The 8807-nt window shown below is 43.6% G+C and overlaps 1 protein-coding gene across 1 annotated transcript; it reads right to left on the bottom strand.

Annotated features, from left to right (window-relative positions):
- Window positions 1–1185: 1185 nt before the first annotated feature.
- LOC308304903 (LETM1 domain-containing protein LETM2, mitochondrial-like) lies at window positions 1186–2547 on the bottom strand (the record flags this gene model as incomplete). Its single annotated transcript, XM_080749529.1, has 1 exon — window positions 1186–2547. The coding sequence occupies one exon, from the start codon at window positions 2545–2547 to the stop codon at window positions 1186–1188; it is 1362 nt and encodes a 453-aa protein (XP_080605655.1).
- Between the last annotated feature and the right edge of the window lie 6260 nt (window positions 2548–8807).

The raw sequence follows: 8807 nt of genomic DNA, 5'->3' as shown, positions 1-8807 counted from the left end.
AATATTTGGAATTCATCAATATCACTTCAGTTCAACCACTTAAACCCAGTAAGACGGACAAACCTCCTCGCCAAAATCTACAAGCTCACAACGCGTCATGTCATATAGAATCAGGGGATTTTTTTTCCAGTTTCGATAATCCCATGTAAAGTTAGCTCATGTTGAATGCAGGCTGCTCCAGTGTTTACAAAATGAGTCAATGAGAGCCTCTTTCTCTCTCTCTCTCTCTCTCTCTCTCACACACACACACACACACACACACACACACACACACACACACACACACACACACACACACACACACACACACACACACACACACACACACACACACACACACACACACACACACACACACACATGCCATCATGTCATTGACAGCACCTGTAGTCTCACAGAATAGCTAGAGCTTGGTGAATTGCACCCTCTAGTGGCCAACAGTGGACTCTCCTCAATCTACACAAGGACTCTTGTCAATCTTGCAAGTAATTCCTTCCCATATAATGCAGTGATTGAATGTGGATCGGGTGGCACAGCAGTGGACGTGTTTTACTGGTGCCAACTATCTCCCATTCATTTTCCCCATAAGCTATTTATAACAATTATTTTAAGCCTAGAACCAATAAGCCATCCAGGATGTCATGCAGTAAATCATGACCATGACACCTTTGGATTCTGTGAAAAGAACATTTTGAAAATCGCTGAAGAAAGGGTAGGTATATATTAAATGTAGTCTATCAAATAATTGAATATTCAAAATGTCACATATTTCACAGGATCAAAGGTTTTATGGTCATGATTCACTGACATCCTGGATGGCTTGGTTCTAGGCTTAAAATAATGGTATATATGGAGAGTCCCTGTCCCAATGTCATCAATATTAAGGACATATCTGGGAATGCCCATATTTGGTAATGCCCATATATGGGCATGTTTTGACATAACATTGTTGACTATCATGGCGGGGTCTCCATATATGGGTAACTGGTCCGATATACATCTCCGGCCAGATGGGCAAGATCGGTACGACCTTGCCCTAAAGGGCGAGGTCAGTTACGAGTTTAGAAAAGAAGGTAGACAGTTTATATGGCCGTTCTTGTACTGCTGTCTCCGAGTGTTGCGTGATTTCAGTCCTTCTCACGATATATACAGTATATATATACATTATATATACGTATATATACTTTACACTCCGTTGGAGTTGGTTTTGCTCTTCTGGGCTGCATCCGTCGCCTCCTTGCTGCTGCTGCTACTCCCGGCAGCAGGAGGAGGGTGAGGGTTCTTCAGCTTGGACACATGGGGGGTGACGGGGACATTGGGCTTGAGCTCCGTCAGGTACATGATCCTGGAGAGCAGCATCAGCGACGGAGGCAGGTTCTCATTCAGGTGCATGTCCAGCCACTGCTGCAGCTGCTCACGGAGCTGCTCGGCGGTGAGCCCCAGCGAGCGCATCCCGCGGTGCTGGCACGCCTCCTGCAGCTCCACCGTGTCCATGGTGGCCACGCCGCCCTCCGCCACGATCACCTCGTCGTCCGCCTTGATGGACGCCAGCTCCGCCAGCAGCCGCCAGCGCAGCAGGTTGTTGGTGCCGATGGGCAGCATCTCCAGCAGCCGGCACAGGGCCAGCAGCTGGGGGCGCTCCAGGCGCTCCAGCGTCATCACCTCTTCGAAGTGCTTGGAGAACGCCACAATGTCCCCGGTGACGGGCTGCTCGCCCTTGTCCCGTGCACTCTGCATCAGTGCGGAGAAGCGGCCCGCCTCGCCCGTTCCCGTGTGCCCGTTGCCATTCCTGCCGGCCGTCTTGCTGATGGACTCCTGGAGGAACTGGGCCAGCTTCTCCTTCACGGCCTGAGCCGCGATCTGCTTCCGCTCCTTCTCCGACTCCTTCACGAAGCTGGAGGGCAGCATGTTCGGGAAGAGCTTTATGAAGACGGGGAGCAGGAACCCCGTGAAGGGGACGATGAGGAAGGGCACGAAGGGCATGAGACGTAAGAGGTCGGAGCAGGTCCTCATCAGCCGCCTCCTCTCCCGGCGCATGAGGGTCTCTCCCTGCAGCAGCCGCCACACCGTCGCCCCGGCCACCCTGGTGTCGATGGCCAGGAGCCGAAAGCCGAGTTTGTAATGCTTTAGTTCGTCCACGACCCTCCGATAAAGAGACTGTTCCGCCACCGCCGCCTCCTCCCTGTCCTCCTGAGGCCCTCGATCATCCTCCGGCGCAGAAGACGGCGGTGGTGAAACGGTCTCCTTTCCTTCAGGAGGCTGAACCCCTGAAGGTTTGGTATCGTGGAACCAAACGGTGGAGCTGTGCAGTGAACGGGTTGGCAGGGTGGGGCTGTGGAGCGTCTTGAGCCAGTGGTAGGGGTTGTGAGGGTGGCTGAGGTGCAAGGAGGGCCTGGCTGTGTACGAGGAGGATAAATGGCTGGTGGTGCATTCTATGTATGCTGGGTAGCCTTTGAAAGAGAGAGACGGGCAGATGTCTCTGGAGAGCAGCAGTAGTGCTCCTCTCGATCTTGTAACTGCGACGAGCACCCGGGCACCCAAAGCCATTGGGACATTCTATGGTCTGCACTCCTATGGGTGCCGACTATAGAATGCTGATAATATGGCTTCAACTGGATTCTTCCACATGATATGACCAGAAGGCCTGTTGTCATATTGATGACATCAGTCTGACAATGCATGCTGTCTATGCTCGGTTGCCGTTGACACCGGCCTAACAACGGCTGCCGTCTATGACGGCAGTCCTATATGACATGATGGACTATCTCCATTTATAGAGTTCTCCAAATCTCTATGTTTAGGCCAAACAGGTTCGCTCCATATATAGGCCAAAAAGGTTCTCCAATTCTCCATGTATGGACCAAAATGCCTAACGTTGAGATTGGCACACTGACTATCTAGAAAATAAAAACATGGCACTTCAATCCAAAAAGGTTGCTGACCCCTGGTTTATCCTGACGTATCCCCCCTCCCCTGGCTGTATTCATTTTTGAAGCGGTGAAAGCCGCTTCCAAGGAGTGGCTTTGTGTGTCGTACATGTCCATATATGGTCATTCCAGTCCAGAATGAACAGGCTTTGTCTGTCCCGTACATGTCCCGTGCATGCAGAATTGAGGATTGGTCAAGCTTCACATGACAATTTGGCCCTCCAGATAAAATCATTCAGAATTCATAAAAATATAGAACTAAAGCACATTGAAAGTATAGATCTAGAACACAGAATGTATAGATCTAGAACACAGATTTCATAGCTCTAGAACACATAGAATAAAAATCCACCGCTTCACTTCGAACCAAGGTTTGATTTTTGCTATTGAGCATACTGTAGAAATTGCCATATTGGTTACTCAGGCTATCTACTATAATGTTGCATAATGTGGTGATTAGCAGTGATTAATCACCTATTCACATGGAAACAATTGAACCTCTGAATGCATTTGGAAATGAATAGGGAATCACCCCTTGGAATGCTGCATTCTGGAAACACAGTCAACATCACCTGGTTAATGACACTCAATTAGATTATTATTATACAGTTAAATTGTACTGTACATCTATTGATCTGACAACTAAGTGTTATTTGTTAGAAACCTGTCTGAATTCATTGCTTTTCTTTTCAAACACTTGAAACACAACACCTAGGGGTGTAACAATATAACAACCATACATGGTTGACGATACGATACATGGACGATATTGGTTCATTCATGGCAATACGATATGATTCAATGATTTAAAATCGATATAGCAACTATTTAGCAAAGAAATTAAAACTGTGTGAAATGTGTCAATAGAGCATATTTTAAAGGACTTTGTTTTTTTTTTACAACAAGGGTTCATATTTTAGATAGTCATTAGAAAAAAGAAAAGATGAGTGTTAAAATGTTTTCATTTACTTCTTTCTATCGTTTTCGTGATTTTAACGATTTCGACTTGCATGCATGCCCCCAACCTGGGGGCATGCATGCAAGTGGCTAAATATGTATTTTTAGACATAATAAGCCCATTCCTATCTATCTAGGTCGTCCTCAGACGAGCCCTCCATCGTTGTTTCCAGTCATCTCGGTTCTCCATACATCTGGCCAGCTCATTGGTGTTCTGTGTCCCTACGTCTTCCTTGAGTATGTCCACGTATGTTTTTGTGGGACGTCCTCGCGGCCGGTGCCCGTGTGTTGGCTCCCACAGTACCAATTTGCTGGCTGGAAGCTCCTGGTGTCTTTGGCAGTGTCCTGCTAGTCTCATTCTTCTGGTGGCAATTTTCTCGCTTACCTTTGGTATTCCCTCATACAGGCTCTCGTTTGTAACATGTGCACTCCTGTTGATGTTGAGTACTGCACGCAACATTCTAGTGTAGCACCCGTCTAGAGACTTCTGCAGGGTTGGCTTCAGGGTCCAGCATTCACTGCCATAGAGGAGAACAGACTCCACCGTTGCAAAGAAGAAGCTAAGTTTGATTTGGCGGGGGAGGTTAGAGTTCCATACACTGTTCATGCCGTTCAGGGCCCTCCAAGCGAGTGCCTTCCTTACTTTAAGGTCTTTCTCAGTTGAGTCGACCCATGCGCCCAGGTACTTGAAGTCCTTGACTTCCTTCAACACAGCTCCTTCTGTTGTTGTCAGAGGTGAGTGATCAGGTAGGTTATAGGTGATAACCTCAGTTTTCTTAGCGTTTAGCCTGAGACCAACTTTGGCACACTCTATCTCCACCCTGTTCAGGAGTTCTTGTGCTTGTTCCATGCTGTCGGAGAGCAGGCTGATGTCGTCCGCATAGTCCAGGTCTGTCAGAACTACTGCGGGATGCCGTCTTGACCTCCTTGGTGTTAGCGGCTGGTGTTCCTGGCTGGTGTAAATAGTAACAAAGAAATTGACCGTTTTTTGTACGCATGCCCCCAACCACTGAAATCAAAAGACTAAAATCGCTAAAACAATAGAAAGCAATAAATGAAAACATTTTAACACTAATCTTTTCTTTTCTCAATCTAAAATATGAACCCTTGTAAAAAACAAAAACAAAGTTGTCCTTTAACGGAAAAATCTATTATTATGGATATAAATAATTAAACACTGTGATTCTCTAGCAAATACATGGACATTATATTTCAAACATTTTGGACATAGACCAAGAGTGGCTATATGGATGGAAAAGTAATTAACCCACTCTTTATCTTTTTCCTTCCTTAAAATTGCTAAATACAAGGCACAAATACTTAGTCTCCATGCAATCAATTATTTGCACTGCAAAACGATTCGATACTGATTATCTGCATTGCAAAACGATACCGATATGATACAAAGCCAAAACGGTACAGTTTACCTTTTGCATATCGATATAGTAGATCATTGCAAATTCAGTTCAGATTTAGTTCCTATATCGTTACACCCCTAACAGCACCCATATTCTGGGGGATTTAAGGGTGAATACTATTTAATTGGGAAAAGCAGTGTTCTGTTTTTAAACACAGAGCCTATAACTGGAACAAACTCACATACATCTGCTGCTAACTACATTCTTAAGTAACCATATTCCATCGTCCATGTTCTGTATATCTACAGCGAAAACACAAAACAGACAATCTACAAGCTCACAATGTGTTTTTGTGAGCTTGTTGTAGATCACCTATTTATGGCAAAGATATTTAGTGCAGAGCGAATACAGGAGGAGACCTATATGGTGTACTGTAGAGACACATGGGGGACCCAGTAAAAATAAGTATTTAAATTAAAGTCCCTTCTGTTTCACACTGCCTTATTTTATTTTTGAGGTTTTAGGTCAAAAGTGGCACGTTGGCTACAAAGACTAGGCTAGCCATTGCATGGTAATTAGCAGTCATTAATCACCTATTCAGGTGCAGAACATGGAAGAAACTTCATTCCTGACTACATTCCTGAGGAAGCATAGGGAATCATCCTGGCATTTTGCATTCTGCCTTGCTTAACCACCTACTTATTCCAGCATTTCTTTTGGTTAGTTAATTTAAAAAATCTTATAGTCCTTAAAATATCACGTCACTGTCATCTGGGGACTGGACCCCCCAAAAAATCATGTGGGGATCCCTCTGGGGGTCTCGACCCATAGGTTGAGAACCACTGTCAGGACAACAACATCCATGTACACATGCAGTGTATGTGTGTTCCCCATACAAAATGAATTGGTCTGAATGTGATTACACATAATTAGCGATTAACATTATGGCTCACATATGATGAATCATATCAATGAGGGGTGTAGTACCATGTTAACTACTGATACTACTGCTAACAAGACACAGCACAAAAGTCAGTGGTGGAAAGACTTAGATTTATTTCTGAAGTAAAACTAGCAATACCACAGTATAGAAGTACAATGTGTTTATAATTGAGAAAAGATGCAAAAGCATTCTCTAAAACAGAATCAAATGATGCATGGTCACGATCTCCTGGTGTATAATGACCATGGAATCTAGAACTAAGTCTGGATGGCTTGGTTCTATAGGCTTAAAATAATTAAACCAGTAAGGTAAGCCAGTGAATAAAACAGACAGTATTGTCTCTGTAATGTGTGTTGTGCACCCAATACAATGTTGTTCTAGTTTCAATGTATGTTTTTTGTCTTTTTATAATACTATCTCAAATGCATGGATTTGAACTAGGCATGGTTTTCTGATATATAAATGCATACATAGGCCTACAGCATAAATACTGCATGGCCATTTTAAGAGTTCCACTCAAATGACTTCAGGTATATTGCGTGGGGCCACAGCAGCATCAACTCTTTGATTGATTCAATAATTTATTAGAAGTTTGCATAGGAAAAGGTACAGTTTCATGACGGTACAGTTCACTGGTACAAGGTCTACTAAAAGGAGATCCATGAAAAGACTAAGCTTATTTCCACTGGAAACCATTGAAGTATCTCATATAACATTGAATGACAGACAAATAGAACACAGTACTATGCAGTAGATATGTAAAGAAAAACAAAAAAGAAAACAGTAAGTCTAAACAAACAGTAGGCTATATACAAAGAAGGGGCAGGGGAGGGTAGGGTTGGGCTAGGTTAGTTTTTTTTACCAGTTGCGAACGGCTGCTGCCTGTAAGTGGTTTTTCAGGGCAATTTTAAAGGATGCTAGTGATCCACACTCCTTTATGACCTTCGGTAAGGCTTTCCACATTTTGGTGGTATAGCAGAAAAAAGAGTTTGACCCTTTGTTGGTTTTGACTCTGGGTTGAAAGTGATCTGTGGCGCTGCCTCTGGTGTCTACAGATGTTATAGAATGTTATTGTTCATCTGTGTGGATGTTCACATCAGTATAGTTATGTTTATCTTCACAGTTCATTCTTGATGTGGATGGCCCTACATGAACCCTAGCATCAATTATGGGGTGAACATAGTTTGGTAGGAGGGGGGCCTAGCATTGAGCCCTGTAGGACTCCGGTCAACTAAACCCACTGAGCATTTTGAGGTTTATTAGTTGCCTAATAGTGGTGTTTTTATCTTCTACACCACGCGTTGAAAATCAGTGTTGTAAAGGTCTAGATTTGCAATTTTTTGCTAGTTGTTTAGTCGGCTATATTTACACGGGTTGCTACACTAGACCACTATTAGTCGGATAGAAAAAGTCTACATTTCGCCGTTAGCGGCCGTCGAAAGTAGTGAAAAGTAGGGCGACGGTGAGATTCGATCCAGTAATCTCTGGCACTCAAGTCGGCGACGCTATCCGCTCGGCCATCAATGCTGATATAATAGTATAGACTTTCTGGCCGTATTAAAAGGTGACATTGCCCACCTGTGTTCATTTTAGGGTAGTGCACATTGTTGAGGAAACTAAATGTATTGGGTGCCTAATAAGCCTATAGCGATTACAATTATTTTGTTTAAAGGAGCTACTAGTGATGCTGCAGTTTAGCACTAGGAGCTAACAGCCTTAGCGTGTGTGTGTGTGTGTGTGTGTGTGTGTGTGTGTGTGTGTGTGTGTGTGTGTGTGTGTGTGTTGCTGTCAGAAATGTAATTCAGAGTAGCATGCTGTCTGGACGTTTCCACTTTACAGTGAGTGACTACACACAATCACAGTAATTAATTAACACTCTACCGGCTTACCGCGCCTTAGTACCAAGGAGAACTTTTACATGGTCTAAAGATAGTCGTTGAAATGCTGTATTTAAAACGACTACACCCAGACCGTCCAGACGTATACCTTATAGTGATGAATGGCTATTTTACACCAATATTTGGCTATCAGTTCTGCAACGTGCAGTTGTTTTTTAAACTTCAATTGTCTAAATTCTGTCTAAATATAAACGTAGATACGCCGACTATACTTAGTCGGCTAAATCTCGGCTAGATCTAAACTATACTTAATAATGATCAACGGATATTATAATTATGTTAGTCCAATATTAGGAGATCAGTTAAGCACCTTACTGTTGTTTTTTTAATAAATAGTTATCGAATTATGGAATAAATTGCAAAGTATATTTTCGGTGTGAATATAACCGGATTCTAGCTGGTTGAAATGATGGCTAAAAAATAACTAGTCGTGTAATATCCGACTATTGCTCAGTGGGAACATATCGTCACTGTCGGGCAGAAACCTTGTATCCAAGTTTAAAATGTGTATTTTTTTTAGTAAAGTGAAGCCCTGCTTCATCATACAAGACTGTCGCACAACACTAGTGAAAATACCGAATCTACAAGCAGTGTGCTTGTAGCGGTGCTTTTTATGAGGTCAATTCAATAAGCTTCCCACAAAGCGTGGCCATGCAATGATCAGGGTATGGGACCTACTGTACGTAGGCCCACATACAAACAGACAAAGCCAGCTGTAGGAGCA

Source organism: Nannobrachium achirus (genome assembly GCF_963921795.1).
Source record: "Nannobrachium achirus genome assembly, chromosome: 19".
Classification (NCBI taxonomy): Eukaryota; Metazoa; Chordata; class Actinopteri; order Myctophiformes; family Myctophidae; genus Nannobrachium; species Nannobrachium achirus.
The sequence above is the reverse complement of the archived record's forward strand: the minus strand, read 5'-3'. Positions and strand labels throughout refer to the sequence as shown.